The sequence below is a fragment of the Salmo salar genome, chromosome ssa07 (genome assembly GCF_905237065.1).
Source record: "Salmo salar chromosome ssa07, Ssal_v3.1, whole genome shotgun sequence".
Taxonomy (NCBI): Eukaryota; Metazoa; Chordata; class Actinopteri; order Salmoniformes; family Salmonidae; genus Salmo; species Salmo salar.
The window spans coordinates 20,174,239-20,201,867 of record NC_059448.1 but is presented as its reverse complement, the minus strand read 5'-3'; the positions used below and the strand labels follow the sequence as shown (position 1 = coordinate 20,201,867).

Sequence of the window (27,629 nt, the reverse complement as noted above, 5' to 3'; positions counted from 1 at the left end):
AGGAGATTGGGAGGAGTGTGGCAGAAACCCACATAAAAAAAATACTATATACTATGGAATGCTATAGTATTCACTGTAGTGTTTTTGCGGACTTTCTTTAGTATTCGCTTGTGTTTCTGCAGACAAAAGTTAGCAAAACACAAGTGAATACTGCAGGATTAACTTTAGTATACTGTAGTATGCTGTAGTATTTACCGTTAACTATAGAATAAATACCTTAGTAAAAGAAAACTGTAGAATATACTTTAGTAATTACTGTAGTGTTTTTGCGGATTGTAGTATACTGTAGTATTTACTGTAGTGTTTTTGCCGACATTACTGATATATTTACTTTCGTGTTTTTGTTTTATTATCTTTGACATAGAAGTGGAGGCTTTCTCCTTGAGGGAACCTACTGGAGAAAAACTAAAAGAGAAAAATGTTCCATAACCTGTAGGTAGGTTGCACTGGAGTCTGAACGGATAGTTCAGAGCTTCTGCTCTTTTCTGTAACCTGTAGGGCATACGATATATGGTCTATATTTGGCATGTACAGTATGTTTCTCACTTCTTGGTGGAACAAATTGGGATATAAGGAAGGGGAATGTGCAGGTTATATGCAAATAAAATACTGTACTATTTAGTAAAAAAAAGTGTAGCGTTTTGCAGACATTACTGTAGTATTTACAGCAATTAATACTGTATTTTCTATAGTACTCTACAGTATTCTACAACATTCTATAGTACAGTAAGTACTACATATTGTCGAGGTATACTATAGTGTGTAGCATAGTATTCTACAGTATACTACAGAATTCTATAGTAAGTACTGTAGTATTTTTTTATGTGGGTAGTCTCATGTGATTCGTTACTACTGACATGGCTAATTTTGCATGGCTGTTCGTGCTCACTGTTGATTTCAAGGGATTGCATTAGTTTACAGGGAGAAATAATAAAAACACACTGCATGATGGAAGGTGGGAGTAAAATAAATGTGTTTGTTTGGTGTGCAGTCCACAAAGGTATACTGATTGATGGTGTGTTGTGGTGCATTACGGCACAAAGTGATAGATCATAGTAGTGGGATATGCAGGTAAATCTCCTGTGCTGTGACTGCATACAACATAGTGCCAGAGATCTAAAATCCTGCTTTTGTAGGCCTACATCAAATGGAGGGATTTAGACTTTCATACACTTTAACAGCAGCAAGATATTGTTCATTGACAAGCAAATTGAGGTGTGTATACTTAGGCTGAAGGAAGCACATAGAATTCATATTCTGAACATTTTCACTCCTCTTCAGACATCACCTATCATCTAGTCATCTAAACTCTAAACCAGTCAATCGTCACCCGTCCTCCTCAACCCTCGTCTAGTCAAGTCCAAACCCTGTACTATTCAAGCATCAGACTTGACAAGGTGAAGGGTGAGGTCTGAGGAGAAGGAATGGCAATGTTCCTAATATGTATTCCGTCCTAACTAGATCAGTAATGTGGACACTTTCTATACCTGAACTTTACCTGTTTCATTAAATGAGAAATGGATAACCTGCCTGAAGTGTTGCATGTTAATACAGCTATTTTTTATTACTAAGCCACTAACTAAGACTGACATTCAACACACTCCTCAGCAGCTCTTCACTAATTGATGCCCATTAAAGGCTCTATGTTTAGAAACATTACTTGCACATAGTTTTGAGGTTGTCTACTTCTTTTACTTCAAACAGGCTGTACATAAAGAGAATACTCAATAAATGTTATGTTAATCCCATCTACATAGAACATTTTAATTGAGATAAGATGGAAGTTAAAGATGAGTTGGAAGGATAGGGTTTCTTAGTGTTTTGAGAGTGTTGAGTTAGAGCACAATAGTGTGGAGTCTCTCTTGCCACACCTCCACTACAGTCAAACTCTCATCTCTCTCAGATCAAGGCACCTATGTGTAAATAACTAATATACTTACTGTTTATACTGTATACCAGCATTTCTTAAAGTATGGGTCGCGACCCAAAGGACCTGTTAATGGTGGGTCGCTACGTAAATGTATAATTATATCATGAATTACTGGAATTGATTTGGCCAAATGCAACTGCGCTCTCGGTTCAGTGCGCTCTCTGTTTATCAGCTGTCTCTGCTCAGTTTGGCAGCTGCGCAAGAGGGAGAGGTAGAGGGAGATGCCCGTGTGTTTCGCGGTTTACCGGATCCTTTTTTCTGCAGTTTTCTTGAAGATCACTCCGCGACCCACACGATGCAGCGTTGTCGTTCAAGCCACTGACTTGTTATTCCCACTCGCCATCACTCACCGCTGTCATGAAATGGACTCATGCTAGCTACGTGTTCTGACTGAGCACAATCGTCATGAAACGCAAATACAGTGATGACTTTTTGTCTCTTTCATATAAACTTTGAGAAATAACGAGGAGCGCCCACAATGTGTTTTGTGTGGGGACGTGCTTAGTAATGAGTCTCTCAAAACGAACAAATTAATAAAACGACTCATCCTGACCAAACATCCAGTCACAACATGAAGGTAAACCCAGGGAGTTATTTCAGAAGAGGGCTGAATGTTTCAGGAAACAGTGCTTCGAAAGTGTAAAAGTAAGTCAACTAGCAAGGCATTGTTGTCATTTTATAACAGGTGATGATAAGCAGAAATAAGGGAGTACTATTTCTTATAGTAGTAGATGTGAGTTTCTCTTTCAAACAATCCCCTGGCCTTGTAACGTTACACAGGCAATAGCTAACGTTAGCCAAAGCAAGCTAACTAGCTACTGATAGTGCAACCCCAAGAAACAGTACAGATGTTGAAAAATTATCAGGCCTACTGTACATTTTACTGTAGATATTATTGTTGAAAACAAGTCTAGGTTGGAACTGTTGCTGTTACAAGTAATACCTTTTATTCTGAACTGGAATAAACTGATTGAAGCAAGATGCTTTTTGAGACAAACACTCACACAGTTCTGGGTTGCTCATCTACAGCAGGAAGCAGTCTCCTGCCTGACTGAGAAAGCAGTAGATGTTCTGATCCAGTTTGACACCACATACCAATGCAAGTCAGGGTTCTCAAGTACAGAACCAGTGTCAATGCTGAGCATGACCTCAGTGTCGCACTGTCAAAAACAGCCCAGAATAGACATGCTTGTTGAAAACTTCAACCAGCCACACACCTCTCATTAGGACTGTGTGTATGTGTGTTTTCTGGTCTACATCTGTGTGATGTTATCAATCAGTTTATTCCAGTTCAGAATAAAAGTGTTTTAAGAGCAACAGTTCAAACCTAGACTTTCTAGCAAGAATAATTTATACAGTAAGATGTACATTAGGGCAGAATGTTTTATCTGTACTGTTACTTAGGGTTGTACGATCAAAAAGCCTGTGTGTGTGTGTGTGTGTGTTCTGTTATACATCTGTGTGATGTGATTAATCCGTTTATTCCAGTTCAGAATTAAATTATTTATTGTATTTTAACAGCAACAGTTCCAACCTAGACAGGTATGCAAGACTGTTTTTAATGGGGAAAAATTTAACATGAAAATATATTTATGGGTATTTCATTGTTATTTGTTTTTGTCTATATTGCTTTTTTTTGGCATAAGGGCAATGAAATGTACCGATATTTACGTATAGTTGCATATTTTCCTAAGCTTGTGTCCCAGGAAAACGCAGAATTTATAATTTGGGTCCCAGGCTGAAAAAGTTTAAGAACGCCTGCTGTATGTATACCCATATTTACACTCCCCTCCGTATTTATTTGGAAAGATATTTTTTTATTTGGCTCTATACTCCAGAATTTTGGATTTGAGATCAAATGTTTCATACGAGGTGACAGTACAGAATGTCACCTTTTATTTGAGGGTATTTTCATACATACAGTATCTTTTTTACTGTTTAGAAATTAAATCACTTTTATTATCTAGTTTGAAGGCGTCATATGAAGGCGTCATATGTATTTGGAGAAATTCACTTATAGTGCATTAAAGTAGTCAAAAGTGTATTATTTCTATCCATATTCCTATCACACAATGACTACATCACACTTATGACTAAGTCACGCTTGTAACTACATCCCGCTTGTGACTACATCCCACAATGACTACATCACTCTTGTGACTACATCCCACTTGTGCATTTGCAATTTGTTTTGGTTTTGGATTATGTTGTGATCAATAGAAGTGAATGGTATATAATCTATTGTGTCATTTTGGAGTCACTTTTACTACTACATTAATGTGGATGCTAACATGATCACAGATAATCATGAATAATGATAATGATGAGTGAGAAAGTTACAGAGGCATAAATATCATACCCCCCGTTGTGACGGACAGATGTTCTAAACTCTGTTTAAGACAAGACTGACTTTATGGCCAACATTTTCCTCTTAACACTTTGTAGTCAATTTTGACACTAGAATAACTGTTTCTGACTCATATCGCTGCCATATAAGACGTTTTCAAAGGGATTTGTTGCTTTTTAAAGGCAGTCACTCTTTAACACATCTACAATTCATATAGGGGAATGTCAAGTGCTCTCAGCACAAGTTTAATTGGAATGTATTAAATCCCCCATATATTTTTTGAAGAAAACAAAGAAGCTCATAGATCAGCAAAGATCTTCTACAGTGTAAGAGATCTTCTGAGGAATAACTAAAAGCGAACATGCTATGTATTCTGAGGACCCAAATGTCTACATGAGGAAGAGGCCAATAAGGACAACATTAGTGCCTATTGAACATAGTTAATTAGAAAGTAAATTATATTTTCTATCTACAGTTACAAGTAAAGCTACTTCAAAAGAACTGTGTGAAAGTCGTCAATTACACACTAACAATATCACTGAGACTGACCAATGGGAACCTTTGAGAATAAGATACAATTTCATAGTAAAACAATTAGCATAACAATATAATATACGTCCTTGTCAATGAAATACTTTGAACAATCAAGAATTAAGGGCTGAAACCTGTAACTTAACCAAAAGTCTGAGTTACTCAAGCTTATCTTAAGTTTCAGCCTTAAAGCACTTCCCTATTTCAGACGATAACGTAAACTGTTTAATGGTTTTATCCTGTCAGAAAGACAAACAACAAAAGTATAACAACAGAACCAATAGCAGTTCAAACAACCCGAAACATGGACATTCTCTGCACACTTTCTCTAGAAACAGCAAAACAATTAGCGAAGGAAATAAAAAATGCAATATTACACCTTGGTTTTGGTTTCAAACAAATACACTCTCAATGCAATTTGTTTCAGTGATCAACTTTAGCACCATTATCAACATTGTGGTGCCAATAAGACCTGATACAGTATGACTCACTTAACTATTATGGATGTGAATGTTCTCATTAAACGAGAGTTATCTCAAGCTCTGAATCAGACTTGATTAGAAAGAACACTGCTAATGACATAGCGAGGACGAAATGCCACTTAATGCACATTAAACACTTTGACATCTGTAGGAAATGTGTTATTATAATGTCCATATCTTGATTTTCAGTCATTGTCTAGCCTGGGCAAACCAGCAAAAGTGCGGGCTACAAAGTGACAAGCAGTTGAATGTCAACAATTAACGAGCGTGTTAACTGTGTTATCGAATTGGATGCATCTCAGATGCCTTATTGTCGCTGTCATCTAGTCATCACTATTGGTCTACATGACAATACCGTAGACTGGGAAGACAGTTGCGTCATTGCCGGTCTTAAAAAAAGGGTCTTAAAAGGGTCTTTAAAACAAAATAAATGAAGTGCTAATTGAACTAGAGTGTTCGTTAAAACCATGTGAGACCCAAGCATAGGTCTAAATGTAAAAAAAATGTATTACCTCAGAAATACTTGTAATATGCCCCTGATCATGAAATGAATCAGTTTGTAGAACAATTTTATGGAAATGTTGCAAAAATGCCACATTGGGCTTCAATGGTATGAACATGTTATGGTAAGAAAACTGTCAAATTACAGAAGTGGCTATTTCAGCCACGTCTAGGAGCAACAATGGCTCAGCCACGAAGTGGTAGGCAACACAAGCTCACAGAACAAGACCTCTCAGTGCTGAAGCAGGTAGCGTGAAAAAAATGATCTGTCCTCGGTTGCAACACCCATTACCAAGTTCCAAACTGCCTCTGGAAGCAACGTCGGCACAATAACTGTTCGTCGGGATCTTCATGAAATGGGTTTCCATGGCCGAGCTGCCGTACACAAGCCTAAGATCACCATGCACAGTGCCAGGCGTTGGCTGGAGTGGAGTAAAGCTCGCCGGCATTGCACTCTGGAGCAGTGGAAACGCATTCTCAGGAGTGATGAATCATGCTTCACCATTTGGCAGTCCAACTGACAAATCTGGGTTTGGCGGATGCCAGGAGAACACCACCTGCCCGAATGCATAGTGCCAAATATAAAGTTTGGTGGAGGAGGAATAATGGTCTGGGGCTGTTTGTCATGGTTCGGGCTAGGCCCCTTAGATCCAGTGAAGGGAAATCTTAACGCTACAACATACAATGACATTCTAGACCATTCTGTGCTTCCAACTTTGTGGCAACAGTTTTGAGAAGGCACTTTCCTGTTTCAGCATGACAATGCCCCATGCAAAAAGCGAGGTACATACAGAATGGTTTGTCGAGATCAATGTGGAAAAACTTGACTGGTCTGCTTAGTCCTGATCTCAACCCCATCGAACACCTTTGGGATGAATTGGAATGCCGACTGCGAGCCAGGCCTAATCGCCCAACATCAGTGCCCGACCTCACTAAAGCCCTTGTGGCTGAATGGAAGCAAGTCCCTGCAGCAATGTTCCAACATCTAGTGGAAAGCCTTCCCAGAAGAGTGGAGGCTGTTATAGCAGCAGAGGGGGACCAACTCCATATTAATGCCCATGATTTTGGAATGAGATGTTTGATAAGCAGGTGTCCACATACCAATAACAAAAGTGTATAAACTTGACCAATCAAAAACATATATTTTTGAAAGCATCAACAATCATTATTATTATAATATATATATATATATATATATATATATATTTTTTTTTTATGTATGGAGAACCTCTAACTCACTTTTAGTAATATTTGTTTGTTCTTTCTGGCTAAACCTGGAGAGATGACCTCTTATCTTACTTTACCATAAAATGAATGGTCGTCAACGGCAATATTCTGAACTCGTAAACCACTTATTTTTTTTGTTGTACTATATTTAATGTAGTTCTTTTGATGGGTAGAGGGAACATCAAAGTTACTCTTTAAGTATTTGATGGCCATATTTGCAGAATTTGGAAGGGAAACAATCTAACTTGTCTATCAATAGATGAATGTGGCCCTATGTCTCAGTTTAGCAACCATTTAATCCCATCGCTGCCTTTTTTGCAACACTTACAAAACTACCTCTATGTCAGGCTAGATGTTGTTTCTCAGTTCCTTGTTGTCTACATAATCACTACATCTTACAGAATACACCAACAGAAATATTTCAAGTTATGTACTTGCATGGATGGCTTACAGCATGCTTGTATAGGGGACCAGTGTGGTCTCAGATGAGTGGACATGTTTCTAGTGTTTCAGAGGCTACTGATGCCACAATAATCATACTGACACACAGCAATACTACTAAGATATACATCTGGGTCTAAGGAGATGCACCATGTAAGATCATGTTTGACATGCTTTTACTTTTGTTTAGGATCTGTACAGGATGCAATTTAGGAAATGTTACATTTTTTCAACTATAAGCATCACAGGGCCCTCCTACAGCTAAATTATCGACCTTGATTTGTTTTTTGTCACTCGGGATGTTTTAGTTGTATTTCACTCTGGGTATTCCTGTAACCTGAGAAATGTGTTCAGAGATAAGACCCATAATAAATACTTCAAGTCAACACGCCAAACAACATCATACATAGTCTGTAGTCTGGAGCTCAACAGTGGTTTGGTATTGGATTTGTAATTCGACCGACAGATCCCATACCTTTTTTGTACTTCAACAGAAGTTCCCATATCCCTCTCCGGGCGTAGGGGTCCACCCCTGCTGTGGGTTCATCCAGGATGACGATGTTGGATCCTCCCACGAATGCGATGGCCACCGACAGTTTCCTTTGCATTCCCCCTGAGGATACAGTTTACGTTTGGTCACTTTCTACCCCTTTCAAAGGACACACTTTTTACCCCCTTCAAAGGATACACTTTTACCCCCTTCAAAGGACACACTTTTTACCCCCTTCAAAGGACACACTTCCTGCCCCTTCAAAGGACACACTTCCTGCCCCTTCAAAGGACAGACTTCCTACCCCCTTCAAAGGACACACTTCCTGCCCCCTTCAAAGGAAACACATCCCAATTCCAAATTGACCCCTGACCCCTACACCCTAGCACTTGTGTGGACCTTAAAGAATTGGATAGATGTAGGGAAATAGGTACCAATAGGATAGGACTTCATGTGCCCTTCAGAGAACATACAGGCCCAATTCCAAATCAACCTCTGCCGGTTTTCTTTTCTTTCCTTTAAATGAGAGTCTGAAAAGCAGGTGTGTAGACTTCCTAGCTAATCAATGACCTTATTGATCAATACAGGGAAGGAATGAGAAACCACAGAATGAAATTAAAACTAGAATTTACCAAAGAATAGGGCTGATCGATTTTGACATTTCAAAAGCATATATCGCTGTTCATTCTGGTCAATTTCTTCCTTTACTGTGTTTGAGTGTTCAGGATAACACTTACAGTTTATCAGCATTTTCTTTTCATAAAGGTTAAGTTTTTGGTTGAAATCAAAACCATCAGGGCTCTTTCTCAATAAGGATGGAAAAATACTATGTCATAGAATGGCAAGGTATGTAGCTAATGGTCCGTTTGACATTTTGTCGCAGATAGAACAACAAGTACATGAAACAGATACGTGTAACATTTCTACTTTTGAAAGCTATTGTGTTATTGCCAGTGTGAATATCACACCTTCCATGTATTGCTCATACCATTATTGAGCCCTTATAACAAGCAGGTACACAAATGGTGAAGAAACCTGATTGTGCATCAATATAAAAACTTTACTGTAGACATCATAGGCATCTCAGCAGTAGATATGAGACATTGTGCAATGCAATACAGGTCTGTACATGGTTATGAGGAATCCATATGTTTTGGTGTAAGACTGGTCATGTATGTGTGCATGTGTCAGACAGAGTGTGTGAGCATGTTTTATTGTCTTTTGTCTAGCGTGAAATTGATATATGACAGAAAGCTACATAAGACGATCACACACAGGACACCCTGGGAGCTGTTGTGAATGTGTCATGTGTTGTGGAAGTATCAGACTAGATGTACCTTGAAAGTTCTATTTCAGGGATTTTGTTCACATGCAACCCATGACTGGAGCCAATTTACCAAGGATATTTCTTGCTCCCCAGACAATGGATTATACATCTAACACACATTTATAGGTGCATTTCTACAGGCACACACAGGCACGCACGTACGTACACGCGGTTTGACAAGTGGTGGCTGGGGTAGAGAGCTACTACAACATTTGTGCATGATTGTGATCCCTCGATACATATAGATCCCAAGGACACAAATATTTGCACGGGCACACACACACACCTGACAGGTTCTTGGCAAGTTCCTTGCGTTTGTGCGGCAGCCCTACATCCTTGATCATTTGGTCCATCTCCGTTTTCACTTCATCACGGCTTCGACCCTTTAATCTGGCGTAGAAGTAGATGTGCTCCTCTACTGTAAGGCTAAGAATCAGAAATACAATTAAGAAACAATTATTTGACTTATCAACAACAGAATGAATACCAAAATGCAAGTGTGTGAAATTAGGCACAAAATCGTCACTAAATACAAATTTTTGGTCCAATGTACAAAAAGTGGATCCAATATTTTCTGCATTTCCAGACTCAAGTGACAATAATAATTGAAAATAGTTTGATTCTATATGTTGTTTCAGTGTACTTCAAGTTACATGGGATAGCATCTCCTGAACTAGGCTTCAAATGAACTTGGACTCCTCTAACAAGATCTTAATTACCCAATTTTATATGGTCCTTCATGATTCATAGATGACTTATTAGCTCCTACTAAGCACCTTCATCATCAACTCTCAATCTGTCACGTTAATACAATCCACACAACTCTGACACCACAGTTTCCACTCCAGCGAGCCGACTCCATTCGTAACATGATGTCACAAACTTCTGTGGAATGATTTTGACTGCAACGCCGGCGGGCATATCTGTGCGTACGTTTTAGCGTCTACCTCCCGTGCGCATTAATATTGAGAGCCCCAGTTTAAATATAGACACTTCAGTTCTGTTGGGATAAATATTAATGGCCATAATTCGCCAGTACTCAGTCATAATCATGATGTAAGAGACGTGAGGCATCGGAGGTCACAGGTGATCACTCAGCAGAGGGGAGAATGGAAGAGAACCCGGTTATGAGAGGGCATATCTAACAATGGCAGCCAGTGAGTCTGGATCATGGTTAATAATGACACTATTAGAGGGAAGAAAGTGGATGGAAAGAATGAAGCTTAGTTCAATTTTTGAAAATGGAGACGATGGAGGAGGAAAATATTGCAATGATTTGAGATGCAAGTTACTGTAGATATTGGATTTGGAATATGACATTAACTGTGGGCTCTCCCACAGGGCAAAATTTGACACATTTAATGAAAATGTTAACATGTTTATCCTGTTGAGAAGAGGTCATGTAAGCAGATTACAACCAGATGGTCTCTAAAGCCTTGTTCACACTGCAGGCCTTAATGCTCAAATCAGTTTTGCTTTTCAAATCCATTTTGGACTACTGTCTGTCCAAACAGAAGTTACAAGTGACCAAATCAGATATGTACTGTATACTCAGACAGCAGTCATTTGCTGACATGGCTAAGCTAGTTGTCGTAGTAATGATGGGTATGTGTGCAGTGATGTAGACTGATTTGGTGATGGGAATCTTGCTTCCTATCACTCAGAAGTTATGTAGCAGTTAAGGTGACAACAATGCCTGCCATGGACGTTTCCCAGTTTCATTGAATGTTCAAAATTAACTTTCAAAACAAGTCATTTATGTCTAGCCACAGCAGTCAACTAGCTAGATAGGTAGCTCTTGAGCTTTCTAGCACATTCACTAGTTTATTAGTAAACAATTAACAAACTAGGGGGGGTTGTCTAACTTTTTTTGTTGCTATGGGGAGGGTTGTGTTTTTTTATTGGGAACAGAGGAGGGTAGAGAATTTTTTCCATGTTTACATTCACCTTTTTGAAGGTTGCAACCAGTTTTGCCCGCTGGGATATTGAGAGGTGATGGAAGAGGCGATTGAACTACATCGATTCACCTGTTGAATGCAACTTACTCATTGAACAAGACGTTGTGCTGAGGGCACATTCCCAGATGCTTCCTAATGGTGTCCATGTCCGTGCGGATATCGTAACCATTTATGAAAGCGGTCCCCGATGTTGGAGCGAAGAGTCCCGTCAAGATCGACCTATAGGATAAGCGGAGAACAAGAAAATGCGCTGGGAAAGTGTGACGTCATTTTCACTTCCGTATCCCTGGAAACCGAATTGAAAACCTTCATAAAACACATGTAAATTAATCTACAAATATGAATATCATTTTATGTATCTTAAATAACCACATTTTCATGATTTGGATTATAAAATTCTGGAATAAGTGGTGGCAGGAACAGACGTCAATTTCCAAGTATATAACAACCAATCAACAACCTGTATCATGGTTGGCTAATCAATCAATAACATTCACATTGACTATACAATTGTGAAGCTAGACATGCTACATCATTGCAGCGGCAATGAAGTAGCATCTTTAAAAAGTGAATTAAATCTAAGTCAGCTTGTGAAAACATTATAACCCGTCAATTCCCACTCACTTTCCACTAGCAGTTAGTCTTCTTTCAAACTCATCATGAAGTAATAGCAAGATGTGTAAACTTTCTACATCATTATTTATAGAAGAAATTGGAGTGAAATTAACTATACTGAACAAAAATAAACACAATATGCAACAATTTCAAAGATTTTACTGAGTTATAGTTCATATAAGGAAATCAGTTAATTGAAATAAATAAATTAGGCCATAATCTATGGATTTCACATGACTGGGCAGGGGTGCAGCCATGGGTTGGCCTGGGAGGGCATAGGCCCACCCACTTGGCAGCCAGGTTCAGCCAATCAGAATTTGTTTTTCCCCACAAAAGGGATATACACTGCTCAAAAAAATAAAGGGAACACTTAAACAACACAATGTAACTCCAAGTCAATCACCCTTCTGTGAAATCAAACTGTCCACTTAGGAAGCAACACTGATTGACAATACATTTCACATGCTGTTGTGCAAATGGAATAGACAACAGGTGGAAATTATAGGCAATAAGCAAGACACCCCCAATAAAGGAGTGGTTCTGCAGGTGGAGACCACAGACCACTTCTCAGTTCCTATGCTTCCTGGCTGATGTTTTGGTCACTTTTGAATGCTGCCGGTGCTTTCACTCTAGTGGTAGCATGAGTCTACAACCCACACAAGTGGCTCAGGTAGTGCAGCTCATCCAGGATGGCACATCAATGCGAGCTGTGGCAAGAAGGTTTGCTGTGTCTGTCAGCATAGTGTCCAGAGCATGGAGGCGCTACCAGGAGACAAGCCAGTACATCAGGAGACGTGGAGGAGGCCGTAGGAGGGCAACAACCCAGCAGCAGGACCGCTACCTCTGCCTTTTGCACTGCCAGAGCCCTGCAAAATGACCTCCAGCAGGCCACAAATGTGCATGTGTCTGCTCAAACGGTCAGAAACAGACTCCATGAGGGTGGTATGAGGGCCCGACGTCCACAGGTGGGGGTTGTGCTTACAGCCCAACACCGTGCAGGACGTTTGGCATTTTCCAGAGAACACCAAGATTGGCAAATTCGCCACTGGCGCCATGTGCTCTTCACAGATGAAAGCAGGTTCACACTGAGCACGTGACAGAATCTGGAGACGCCGTGGAGAACGTTCTGCTGCCTGCAACATCCTCCAGCATGACCGGTTTGGCGGTGGGTCAGTCATGGTGTGGGGTGGCATTTCTTTGGGGGGCCGCACAGCCCTCCATGTGCTCGCCAGAGGTAGCCTGACTGCCATTAGGTACCGAGATGAGATCCTCACACCCCTTGTGAGACCATATGCTGGTGCAGTTGGCCCTGGGTTCCTCCTAATGCAAGACAATGCTAGACCTCATGTGGCTGGAGTGTGTCAGCAGTTCCTGCAAGAGGAAGGCATTGATGCTATGGACTGGCCCGCCCGTTCCCCAGACCTGAATCCAATTGAGCACATCTGGGACATCATGTCTCGCTCCATCCACCAACGCCATGTTGCACCACAGACTGTCCAGGAGTTGGCGGATGCTTTAGTCCAGGTCTGGGAGGAGATCCCTCAGGAGACCATCCGCCACCTCATCAGGAGCATGCCCAGGCGTTGTAGGGAGGTCATACAGGCACGTGGATGCCACACACACTACTGAGCCTCATTTTGACTTGTTTTAAGGACATTACATCAAAGTTGGATCAGCGTGTAGTGTGATTTTCCACATTAATTTTGAGTGTGACTCCAAATCCAGACCTCCATGGGTTGATAAATTGGATTTCCATTGATTATTTTTGTGTGATTTTGTTGTCAGCACATTCAACTATGTAAAGAAAAAAGTATTTAATAAGATTATTTCTTTCATTCAGATCTAGGATGTGTTGTTTAAGTGTTCCCTTTATTTTTTTGAGCGGTGTATTACAGACATAAATACTCCTCAGCAACCCCCCTCCTCCTCCTCAAATGATCCCGCAGGTGAAGAAGTAGGAAGTGGAGGTCTTGGCTGGCGTGGTTACATTTGATCTACGGTTGTGAGGCCAGTTAGACATACTGCCAAATTCTCTAAAATGATGTTGGAGGCAGCTTATGGTAGAGAAATTAACATTAAATTATCTGGCAACAGCTCTGGTGGACATTCCTGCAGTCAGCATGCCAATTGCACACTCCCTCAAAACTTAAGACATCTGTGGTATTGTGTTGTGTGACAAAACTGCACATTTAAAGGTTTACTTTTATTGTCCTCAGCACAAGGTGCACCTGTGTATTGATCATGCTGTTTAATCAGCTTCTTGATATGCCAAATCTGTCAGGTGTATGGATTATATTGGAAAAGGAGAAATGCTCATTAATAGTGATGTAAACAAATTTGTGCACAAAGTTTGAGAGAAATAAGATTTTTGTGCTTATAGAACATTTTTTACTTCAGCTCATGAAACATGGGACCAACAATTGACATGTTGCGTACAATTATTTGTTCAGTATAGAGTGCAAATGTGCAAATCAACAATGCATTGATAAATCTTTCATTTCATTTATTTTTCAAGTGCAAGAAAGTTTTATGGGGTCTTTGATATCGTATTGCCACACTTAGTCACAAAGAGCTTTGTGGACAGAACGTTCAACTGGTATTAGATGGTGACAAAGCACTTGCTTGTCCTTCCCTTTACTTGTCATGCTTTGCTCCCTCGCTTCAGTTCTGGCTTTCATTCCGCTTGCTCAGCTGAGACCTGTTGTCTTCTTCAGTTCCCTCTCTCTCTCTACCCACACATTCTCTATCTATATCTTTCTCTCTCTTTTTCTCTCCCTCGCTCTCACTGTCCCCATCCACTCTCTCTTCATCCTCTTCATCTCCCCACCCGTTTTCTCTCTTTCCCTCTCCCTCACTCACTCTCTGGCCTTGTTGACGGTCTTCATTTTGTGCCGTCTTAACCTTACCTAACCTCTTGCACTCGTTTTTCGACCAGCAATGACTCCCCCAATGACTCCCCCTTACACCCCGGCACTGCTGCTAACTTACTTTATTGTACTCTCAGAAGGCTTGCCTCAACCTGAGCTGTGGCCATAGTGCTAACACCATGAGCTGAGAGCGATGCCAAAGTTCTTTGATGAAAGGATTAAACTTGGAATGCAACAGAGCTAAGAGCTGAATATTGCCATTGGCTCTGTTGTAGACAGGCAAATTGCAGCATGAACCAACACACACAATCAACTTTGTGTAAGCAGTGTTACGGCCCTGAAAAGCACTATATAATGTGTAACCATGGAGAGCTGATAGTTTGTATGACCTCTTCTCACCTCTCCACTGTTATACCTGATGTGTGCTGAGCTTTCTGGGTCAAAATGGCTCCTGGGCCATGGCATCAACCACGTTACACATTGGCAGGGGATGAGGTGAGTTGCCCCCATATAATGTCAAGTGCTAAATCGTTGAGCACCTGGGAAAGTACTACATAATTTCAGTCCATTTGTATTATTATGTTACTTACATAGTGGTTGTTTTTCCTGCGCCATTGTGACCAAGGAAAGAGGTGATGTGATTCTCATAGAAGTCCACACTAAGTCCATCCACAGCAAGCTTTTTTCCCGTTTTGTAGATCTTTACAAGGTTCCTGATTGAGACCCCTGCCTTCATATTGGGTGGTGGCTTTTCCAAATAATCTTTAAAATGAAACACAAAAAAAGAGATGATCCTGCTTTAGACAAATGAATATGACAATGTTACGTGTCTTTAAATGAATGTATAGATGGTAAATAATACATTACATACATGAAATTAGATGTTTATATATATGTCATGCGTGGCAGGGGGTGTTTGTTTTGTGTGGTTCGGGTTTTTGGGTTTATGTTCTACATTTTCTATTTCTATGAGTTTATCTAGTTTTTCTATTTCTATGTTGGGGTTTGGTAGGACCTCCAATTAGAGGCAGCTGGTTGTCATTGCCTCTAATTGGAAGCCATATTTAGATGGGTTGGTTTTTTTCTTGCGTTTTGTGTGTGGTTGTTTCCTGTATAGTCTGTGCACCTTACGGGACTGTTTTCGTCATTTGTTTTGTTTAAGTGTTTTTTCTTTAATAAATAAGATGATGATCAATATACCCGCTGCATTTTGGTCCACTCCATACGATGCCCGTGACATGAACAAAAATATAAATGCAAAATCCAACGATTCCAACGAGCTACAGCTGATATAAGGAAATCAGTCAATTGAAATAAATTCATTAGGACCTATATGGATTTCACATGATTGGGCAGGACCGCAGCAGCCATGCGTGGGCCTGGGAAGGCATAGGCCCACTCACTTGGGAGCCAGGACCACCCATTGGGAAGCCAGGCCCAGCCAATCAGAATTAGTTTTTCCCCCATAAAAATGGCTTTATTACAGACAGAAATAGTCCTCAGTTTCAACTGCTGTCCAAGTGGCTGGTCTCAGACAATCCTGCAGGTGAAGAAGCCAGATGTGGAGGTCCTGGGCTGGCGTGGTTACACGTGGTCTGCGGTTGTGAGGCCGGTTGGATGTACTGCCAAATTCTCTAAAACAACGGTGGAGACGGCTTATGGTAGAGAAATGAACATTCAATACTTTGGCAACAGCTCTGTTGGACATTCCTGCAGTAAGCATGACAATTGCATGCTCCCTCAAAATTTGAGACAACTGTAGCTTTGTGTTGTGTGACAACTGCACATTTTAGAGTGGCCTTTAATTGTCCCAAGCACAATGTGCACCTGTGTAATGATCATAATGTTCAATCAGCTTCTTGATATGACACACTTGTCAGGTGTATGGATTATCTTGGCAAAGGATAAATGTTCACTAACAGGGATGTAAACAAATTTGTGCATGAATTTGAGAGAGATAAGCTTTTTGTGCATATGGAAAAATTTGGGGATCTTTTATTTCAGCTCATGAAACATGGGACGAAAACATAATTTCCAAAATCATGGTAATTAATATGGAGTTGTTCTTTGCTGCTATAACAGCCTTCACTCTTTGGGGAAGCTTTTCCACTAGATGTTGGAACATTGCTGCAGGGACCTTCTTCCATTCAGCCTCAAGAGCATTAGTGAGGTTCGGCACTGATGTTGGGCATTTAGGCCTGGCTCCCAGTTGGCATTCCAATTCATTCCAAAGGTGTTCGATAGGGTTGAGGTCAGGGCTCTCTGCAGACCAGTCAAGTTCTTCCACACCAATCTCGACAAACTATTTCTGTGAACCTCGCTTTGTGCACGGGGGCATTGTCATGCTGAAACAGGAAAGGGCCTTACCCAAACTGTTGCCACAAAGTTGGAAGCATAGAATGGTCTAGAACTTCATTGTATGCTGTAGTGTTAAGACTTCCCTTCACTGGAACTAAGGGGCCTAGCCCGAACCATGACAAACAGTCCCAGACCATTATTCCTCCTCCACCAAACTTTATAGTTGGCACTATGCATTCGGGTAGGTAGCGTTCTCCTAGCATCCGCCAAACCCAGATTTGTCCGTCGGACTGCCAGATGGTGAAGCGTGATTAAATCACGCCTGAGAACGTGTTTCCAATTGTGGTGAGCTTTACACCACTCCAGCCAACACTTGGTGAGCTTAGGCTTGTGTGTGGCTGCTCGGCCATGGAAACCGATTTCATGAAGCTCCCAACGAAGCTCCTTTGTGGCTGAGCCATTGTTGCTCCTACATCATGTTTCCACTTCACAATAACAGCACATACACTGACCGGGGCAGCTCTAGCAGGGCAGAAATTTGTTGAACTCACTTGTTGTAAAGGTGGCATCCTATGAAGGTGCCATGTTGAAAGTCACTGAGCTCTTCAGTAAGGACATTCTACTGCCAAAGTTTTTTCTATGGAGATTGCATGACACGTGTCAGCAACGGGTGTGGCTGAAATAGTCGAATCCACTAATTTGAAGGGGTGTCCATATATTTTTGTATATATAGTGTATGTTGTCGCTGAAAACCTAATCTCCATAATATTAACTTTTCAAGAAATGGAAAATATGCAATTTTCCCATTAACGAACACACGATTATTAAACTTTAAAAACTATTTTGAATACATTTTCTTGGTCCTAGAGTCATGAAATGTTCAGAGCAAATTGAGGGGAGTTACTGTTATCAGTAAATTATTTATTTTTGTTGCAAAATGGAGTAACAAGGTTTTCATCAGACAGCGACGCTATGCCATTTAGCAGACACTTTAACCATGTTTGATTCATGCCCTCAGAAAAGCTACCTCAAAGTATATTCCACACAAAATCTACTCACAGCCAAAATCTATGTTCTACACAAAATCTACCCACAGCTGAATAATTATATTCCCTTTATGAGATAAAAAAGGTGTCTGCTATTACAACAAAAGCTCAGTTATATGAAATACATTTTACGGATGCTATGTGACAGGTTTACAACTCTCTGCTCTCCCCTCTCCAAACAACAGAATCGGTTTTAGTTACACCATGTGTCACATTTCCTCTTGGCTAGAGGCTACCCCTTTCTGTTGTTCCCACAACCGGTGTGAAACTCACTTTGGTCACAGATTTAGGCAAAAATAAGAGAGAAAATATACATAAAGAGTGTCACAGTGACTGTGTCTACACTTGACACTTACATACGACTTCTGCTTTCAAAATACAAAGATCGCATTGAAAAGACAGTCTAGATGATTGTGTTCGGATCTGGCGCCACCTCAGGATTTCTCCTGTATGTACACAATCAGGCTACCGAAAGCTCATACAGTGGGCGACGACCCGATATCATCAGCACTCCGCCCACAAGTCTCCAGAATACATACTTGTGTTTTGGCAGCGTTAGGTACTTTTTCATTATAACATTGGAGGAAATAGGTTCCTAGTGTGTGAGGAACATGTTTCCTGGCCTCATAAATGCTAGCCAGCTAGATAACATTTTGGTAAATAATTTTTTGTTTGGCTAGAGTTATGCTAACCTGTTTGCAATCCCTTAAGCTTTGCTTGCTAGCTTGCTGGCTAGCTACAGATGTTAGCTGATAGTTAGCTACAGTAGTTAACTTCTGCCAACAAGTTGTTATTGCGTTATTAGCATATTTGTGACCCGTTTCAGGAAACTAGGCGTATGTCGCAAGTCACAACTTCACAGCAGATCCATTTTAATGTTTTTTGAGTGGGCTAGACATGCCGAGAGAGGAGTTCGGATTGGTCTGCCATATAGAAGGCTTCTGTCTATTTGAGCTGATCAGTCTGTGTTGGTAATCCTGTTGAACATGCCTTTTAAAATATATATATATATTGTGTAGTGGAGCTGCATAAGTGTTGCTCTCCACTTTCTGGAGGATCGAGTTTTGAAATCAGTGGAATTAGAGTATGATAGCTAAAGAGGTGGAGAAAACACCGGTCTCCGGATTACATCTTCAAACTAAGGGAAACCGTGAAATGGCATCCGTGACAGGGAGATGCGTCCATCATGAGGATGTATATGGGTAAGATAGTCTAGCTAGCTACATTTTCAGATATTACACATTTCTAATTTTGACAGAAAGTGGTTTCATTTCAAGCTAAAGTTTAATGTTAGCTAACTATCTAACGTTAGCTGGCTGGCTCCCTAGCTAATGTTACGCGTATGACATTATTCGTATCCCAGAACCATTTACTTTGCTAGTTAGAGCCTAATGTTAGCTAGCTAGCTAACATTGAACCTGGTTGGTTAGCTCCCAGCAGATTCATGCAGGGTAGTAATGACATGATTTGGCACTATGTTCATTGTTGTTTAACTAGCTAATGCTAGCTGTCTGGCTCATTAGCTAACGTTACGTGACGTGTGTGATCTTACATTTTGTTTATCTAGCTAGGTTCATTGTTTACTTAGCTAGGTGCATGTCTTAAGCTAAAGTGTACTGTTAGCTAGCTAGCTAACGTTAGCTGGCTGGCTCGTTAGCTGACTTTATGTGACGTGTGTGTGATCTCACACTTTGTTTACCTAACTAAATGTAAAATGTAAATGTAAATGTAACTAGGTTCATTGTTAACCTAGCTAGCTACATGTCTTAAGCTAAAGTGTACAACACCTGTTGAATATGTCCGGTGTCAGTAAACGTCGGCAAAAAAAGCGTAATAAAATTGTTGTCAGCAGAGCTGGTTAGGCTGTTTTCATCTTATCCGGAGGTAAACAATCATCAGCCAGAGCGTCAAGTGTGCACTCTGAACGCTCCGAGAGTGAAACAAGATGGGTGGGGCTAAAGCTTAAGAGGGTGTGAACGATGATGAATGGGTGTAAACAAAGAAGAGCTCTTCACTAGATAACAAAACATTCAAAGGCCATTTTCTCAAAAGTGAGTTTTCAAGTTTATCAACTTTCAAAGCAGAATTACTTTCCCATTGTTCCTCAAAAATGCAGTGTATGATATACCATTTTATAGTTGAGTCTCTACTTTTATCTAATGTAAAAAACACAATTTCAAATGTTGCTGCATAAGACCAAATCCAGGTGTTGAGTCACATTTTGCCTATTCCAGAATGCATAGTGGTATTTGAATATAGCATGGGAAAAGGGAATCCGGACACAATGTGGACACATTCAAATTTAAGTGTGCCAATAAAAGTGTGCCAATAAAACACCACTGCACCTCCCTCGACCAAATGTTAATTAGCAGTCATTTACTAATGAGGCTTTGACTTTCCAAGCTCAACCTTGTTTTTCCCCCAGCATTATCTGTCTATTATTATCTAACACAAAATCAAGGTGCCAACAATCAGGAGTCTAAAGTTATAATGAACTAGGCTTATTGAAGTTGCATTCTGTCTGTGATGGGAATGACCTGTGTTAAACCAGACAAATAAATAACTGTTGCGTAATGCCTGAGTGTGGGTGTGTTTGTGCACAGGTGTTTGTGTGAATACCACTGGCTACTATACCATTATATTCCATGGGATCCTTGAACTGACCAGGGTCAGCGTTGGGCACCGCAGACGTCCCGCACCAATAGGAGGCCGTGAAAGGGAAGGACCACGGCTTGGCTATTCCATATTGGCCTGTTATCAAGCGTGGAGGAACATCATTCACATTTTAATAACAGCTTGAGGGATGACACTTTGCAGTGCATGTTTCCATCCAGCTAGACTGGCACAAATCCCCCTCTTATTTTAATTAGAGAAGATGAGATGAATATATTACGGCAGTCTGCTGGGATATTCAATTTTTTTTCTGGTTATTGACCAACAACAACACATACACGAAGAGGGAATCAATTCTGTGTACTCTGGATTCCGTAATTACAATATAACGTACATTTGGTCTATGAAACAGTTTAACCCCCAATGTCAGAGTACTATAGCATCACACGGGTGGAATGTGTTCCATTTATGTACATTATGTTCATGTCAGTGGGACATACGCTACTTATCGACTGCACTTTATCCACTAACTGATGTCATTATGAACAGCACTCGCAGAGCATGGTGTCCATAATAGGACAGTCACAACTTAATGGAAGTTGTGTCAGTCACTTGGAGTTGGAGAGTCCTAATATGGACACTGTACTGTAAGCATTACGTTATAGGGTGACGTGAATCCTGGGAGACGCGGATACAGGGTCAGTTGTTCCCCACTGATGGTTAAGATTGGGGGAGGGGAAGCCGATCCTAGATCTGTACCTAGGGGAAACTTTACTCCGGAGTGTGCATTATTGATGGCTTTCTCATGAATGAGTTACCTGGGAAGACGTTCTCGATGTACCACGTGAGCAGCCAGTAGATGAGAGCGTCGATGAGCATCATGATGATGGACACGATGAAACTGTACCGATCTCCCTCAGGATTTTGGGCAATGTTACTCCACTGGATACCGATGCCCTGCTCCTCGTACTTGGCGAAGTTCTCACAGCCATACCCGAAGGCCACACACGACAGCAAACTCTGGAAATGGATGCAGTTTAGATCTGATTGGTTATTATCCAAGAGTGGATGTCGGGCTTCATGTCAGATCATCATTATCACCTTCAACATTTGTGAGGCAGAGCATGTCAGGAACCTCAAGGCAAAAAAAAGGACTTGTACCAGATATGCAGCACTGTCATTGAATTATACACAACATTAGGAACACATGCTCTTTTAGACTGACCAGGTGAATCCAGGTGAAAGCTAACATCCCTTATTGAGGTCACTTGTTAAATCCACTTCAAATCAGTGTAGATGAAGGGGAGGAGACAGGTTAAAGAAGGATGTTTAAGCCTTGAGACATGGATTGTATATGTGTGCCATTCAGAGGGTGAATGGCAAGACAAAATATTTAAGTGCCTTTGAACGGGGTATGGTAGTAGGTGCCAGGCACACCGGTTTGAGTGTGAAGAACTGCAACGCTGCTGGATTTTTCACACTCAACAGTTTCCTGTGTGCATCAAGAATGGTCCGCCACCCAAAGGACATCCAGCCAACTTGACACAATAGTCATTTTGGAAGCATTGACGTCAACATGGACCAGCATCCATGTGGAACGCTTCCAACAACTTGTAGAATCCATGCCCCAAAGAATTGAGGCTGTTCTGAGGGCAAAGGGGGTGAAACTCAATATTAGGAAGGTGTTCTTAATGTTTTGTACCCTCAGTGTATCGTGTGATTTTTCAGTTGAGCCTTTGACTAGGATCAGTGCCTACTCTAGCTATGGGAAACCATGGTCGTGTTCAATAGGGCTAATTGTAGGAAAAACCTTTTGCAACAGTATCTGTATTCTAATTGGAAACATTACACCCTATTTTAAAATGCTTCAAAAACATATCTTTGATACAGTAGGATATTGCTGGGGAAATGACAAATGGTGCTTTGCCCATGACACATCCTCTGGTAGAGCCGATCACTCTCTTCTGCCATATTGCCTGCCAGCTGTTTGGGCATGCTTCATTTACCCCAAGTGTTTAAGCCCGGGCAGATGCCACAAACACTTAATAAAGCCTTGTAGACCAACACATGATGTACAACAGCACCAAAAAAAAACATTGTAAATGTTGGCCCTCTTCTGTCGCATCGAAACCCGCCAACTGCCAATGTCTGTAATTGAATGACATTCTGAATGAGTGACAATAGGGGAAGTTATGACCCTACTGCGACACCCGAGGTATGACCTGAACGTTGTCCGCAGTCTCTACATGCAAAGCCACTGGCACCCATTCAACTGTCCCCCTGAGTCCGAGCTCGGACACGTTCGACTGCCAAACAATCGGCAGCCAATCATGGTACAAAGGGTGACGCAGGGGAGCAAATGACCCCTCCCTGACCTTTCAGTGACAGGCTGACAGAGTGACGGTGCAGCTAATCTGACTTTGAGAAGGGCAAAAGCCCCAGAATCAAACAAACAGCCCATGCGCTATGAAACACATTGTGATATCACACACACAGCTAATATCTCTGCATAGGCAAAATCCTCAAATCACAACAGTCATTAATATGAATGCAAATTACTTGCCATTATTAAAATGCATTGTATGAATATGATATCAAAGACAATAGTGGGAGTTGTGTGTGTTTCTCTCTGAGTGTGTGTGTGCTTGGAAACGGTGTACTTTATTCTATGTTGGGTGGAAAAAAAACATCCCTCTAATAAATAAACTACAGGGATGGACTGGAAGTCAACACGGTCAGAGGAACATTGTTCATGCAAATGAGAGGAGTAGCCCATCCGTCTCAACAGGGGGAGTGGAGGAATGAAATCTCAATGCCAAGGGCAAAACTGCACGAAGGTACTTTGACAAAAAAGCACGGAATACATTAAAAGTTGTGTTTTTTCCTCCTCTCTACATACACAAGATATGACACACACCTAGGAAGAACAAAGGAAGATGCCACAAGGATTATTGGCAACTTTTCCACACAAAAACACAGGAAGTTGAAAAGGTTTGGCATGGGCCCTCAAATACAGCTGCAACATTGAGAGCATCTTGACTGGCAGCATCACTGCTTGGTATGGCAACAGCACCACACTCGATTGTGTGGCGCTACAGAGGGTGGTGCGGACAGCCCAGTACATCATTGGGGCCTGCCATCCAGGACCTCTATATCAGGCGGTGTGAAAGGAAGGGCCGGAAAATCATTAGACTCCAGCCACCCAAGCCGTAGACTGTTCTTTATGCTTCCGCACGGCTATCAGTATTGGTGCATCAAGTCTGACACCAACAGGCTCCTGAACAGCTTCTATCCCCAAGCCATAAGACAGCTAAATAGACAACAGAATGGCTACATGAACTATCTGAGCTGACCTTTGTATTACATTGTTCCACGTTCTCTATGCACACTCACAGGACTCTACACACACACACACACTGACACCCCAACACACACATAACATGCACACACATTTATAGTCACTCTACACACACAAGCACACACACACACGCATACAATCATAATTTACGCTGCTGCTACTCTGTTTATTATATATCCTGATGCCTAGTCACATTACCGCTATACATACCTACCTTCATCACTCCAGTATGCCTGCACATTGTAAATACGGCACTGGAACTGACCCTGTTTATAGCTTCTTACTTTCTTGTTTTTTCTTGTTTTTGTTATACCTTATGTTATTTTTTGTGCTACTGTGCATTTATATTGATTACTGCATTGTTGGATTGGAGCTTGCAAGAAAGGCATTTCACTGTAATTGTGCACAAAACATTCAAACTTGAAAGTGAACATAATTTAAAAAAACTGAAAACACTTTTCAGAGATATGATCAATGTGTCATTGAGTTGGCATTACTTGTTTGAATGGGTCTGAAGGAAATAGAGTATACCGGTGTGAAAAGATAAACACAGAACATTGTCAGGTGCCAGAGTAGGATATTTCTTTAGACTGCCATTTTTAAAGTTATAAAGTTAATGTCATTCAAAAAAGTACATTCGTTTTGAGTCAATATGACGCTCTTCTAGTGTTAAATGGTTACATTTGTGGCTGCCTATCCTATCCTAGCCTACTATCTCCTGGTCGCCTAGGCTAGCCTACTATCAGTGAGAGGTTGCCAAGCCTATTGTGATTATTACTATTATATCAGCACATTATGTTCCAGTCTCATAGTCAATTAATTATAGTCCTCTAGTTTATTATGTGTAGGTATACATTTTTGCTGGCCATGCCATAAACGGATTCCTGCTTACACCACTGGACTCAACCCATTCTACTTGGGACTTGGACCTTTGTGACTTGAGACTTGCTTGTGACTCAAATAATAGTGACTTGGTCCCACCTCTGCTTATCACTCCCAATCCTGAGGGTGCTGTGTAATAATTTTAAGATTAAAATGTGTGAATTCTTTGAAAATTACTCATCCACCTGGTCAATTCATGTCAGCAATGCAAAACATTGAGGTGAGGGGAATGTGTTTTCTTTATTTAAATGTTTGAATTATGGGAGTGTACGTGAAAAATGTGGTTTGTTGAATAGAGGAAATGGGGAGCTGCATTCCAAACCTATTTCTGATTTGCTAAGTGAAGCCATGTTGTAAGTAAAATTGTGGGGCAATTAGCATTGGGGGTTGGTTGGGGATGGTTATCACATGGAATGTGGGGTTGGTTGTCACTATCAACTCCATTATAACCACATTGATCAGAGCCAGAATACAATAAATCCCAAGCTCTTTTGTGCTGTTGTTGCTATAGAGACCTCCCTTCCCAGTAAACACAAACTCCTTTAGCCGACGAATCAAAATGTGTTGGGAATATGTAGTGTGGAGACGTCTGTCCAAAGTCTAAACAGTATCATGTACTGTATACATCCTATGGGCAGTGGTATCTGTGCTATGTGGGTTTGTTGCCTCCCTCTCTCACACAGATTTTGTCTGTCCCACACATGTACATATGAATGTGCAACACACGCATAAAATGCAGAATTTTAAACATTGTTCGATCAAAGAAACGCCATTTCTAAGACTGTGTGCTATATTGCTTAATTTCCTGTTACAAAAGGAATAAGCTGCTAGCAAACATTGTGACAACCAACCCCATTCTGTGTGACACAACCAACCCTGCGATGGGGCTGCTTGTCACAGGTGCACAGAGTGGTAGGAGATATGATGATAAAAAAGGGCCCTTATTTCAACCCAAGACCTTGGTCTTTCTATTAATGTTGAAAGGAGTCTTGTGAGATATACTGGTGCTGCGAAATAACACACAAGAGTAAAACGTGTAACAACCAACCCCGGTCTCCCCTACTTCTGGCAGAGAGCAGTCAGAAAAGGAAAAGTAATATCACCGTTTGAACTAAACCTTAAAAGCTCAATAACTGCACCATATAGGAAATGAAACAACACGACTCAATGTTATTATTATTATTATTATTGTCAGAGGAAATCTCAGACTTTCAGATCACAGAAAACAGATAGAAGTATCGCAAAATGATCTTGTATACAGTAAGGGCTAAGGGGTACACCCCAAAACATGCAAACTTAATGGGGAAAGTTGGGAGAGATCAATAAATAATTGGATCAAATGGCAAATACAATAACAACAGGAGGTTATTGAAGCTAACAATATAGATCTGGTGATACATTGGCAGAGTTAAAAGGTTGAGAGAAGAATGGTTACAAGGCACATAGGAATGTCATTAGGAATGTCATTAGAGCCCCACAGTGGAGGTGTCATGATACCCATAAAACCTAGCGGTCAAACAGGGAAATGGTTCCAATCATTTTTCCACCATTCATTTTCCAATAGGGGATTTTATAAACACTTAAAATAAGGGCTGTGTTTTGTGTAAGCTTACCCTGGTGTGACGTTTTGATAACCATGTAAATCTCTGTCGTAAAAAGTGACTTTTATCAATATATTTAGCTCTATTTACGCTCAGATTCAAAAAGGCTTATTGGCATCAAAGTAGACATCTGTCACGCCCTGACCTGAGAGAGCCTTTTTATGTCTCTATTTAGGTTTGGTCAGGGTGTGATTTGGGTGGGCATTCTATGTCCTTTTTTCTATGTTTTTGTATTTCTTTGTTTTGGCCTGGTATGGCTCTCAATCAGGGACAGCTGTACATCGTTGTCGCTGATTGGGAGCCATACTTAGGTAGCCTGTTTTTCCTTTGGGGTTGGTGGGTAGTTATTTTCCTGTTTAGTTCTTGATAACCTGACAGAACTGTTGCTAGTCGTTTTTGGTTTATTTTGTAAAGTGTTCATTCTTTCTATTAAAAGTCAAGATGAATACATTCTCCGCTGCACCTTGGTCCCATCCTTTCAACAGCTGTTACAACATCATGTAAGACTACAAATCCCTGCAAGCTTCTGCACGTCATCTCTAGCTGACACCTTTGCTAACAGGTATTGTGTGAATTTAAATAACTTGCAGAAGACAGTTCACAGAATTGTCTATTTAAAGAAATCTTGCCAATTTATTAATTACTACATTTAGCTAATATTAGATAGTTAATCCAGAGATTCTTACCTTTGCCTCAATTCAGCAATCTCGTCAAGATCACCATGGCATAATTAGCATTTCATTTTGGCGGGGTAAATACAGGTGAATATATTGCTAAAAGTCACCTTGTCCTAGAGAGATTTACACGGTTATCAAAACGTCATGCCATGGTACGCATACACAAAACACAGCCCTTATTTTAAGTGTTTCTCAAATCCCCTATAGGAAAATTGAAAAACGACTGGAACCATTTCCCTGTTTGCCCGCTAGGTTTTATGGGTATTATAGTGCCTTGTAAAAGTATTTATCCCCCTTGGCGTTTTTCCTATTTTGTTGAATTACAACCTGTAATTTAAAGATTTTTTTATTTGGATTTTATGTAATGCACATACACAAAATAGTCCAAATTGGTGAAGTGAAATAAAAAACAGGAAAGTGGTGCGTGCATATGTATCT

The 27,629-nt window shown here is 40.7% G+C and overlaps 1 protein-coding gene across 1 annotated transcript in view; it reads right to left on the bottom strand.

Annotated features, from left to right (window-relative positions):
- The window catches only part of LOC106608787 (phospholipid-transporting ATPase ABCA1), a 305,836-nt gene that overhangs the window by 163,882 nt on the left and 114,325 nt on the right, over nt 1–27,629 (bottom strand). Inside the window, exons 17-22 of the mRNA XM_014206928.2 lie at nt 21,492–21,693; nt 20,695–20,811; nt 15,307–15,478; nt 11,322–11,453; nt 9,563–9,702; nt 7,935–8,072 (exon numbers count right to left, since the gene is read on the bottom strand). Of these exons, the coding sequence (XP_014062403.2) occupies nt 7,935–8,072; nt 9,563–9,702; nt 11,322–11,453; nt 15,307–15,478; nt 20,695–20,811; nt 21,492–21,693 (901 nt within the window). The remainder of the gene's footprint in view (nt 1–7,934; nt 8,073–9,562; nt 9,703–11,321; nt 11,454–15,306; nt 15,479–20,694; nt 20,812–21,491; nt 21,694–27,629) is intronic.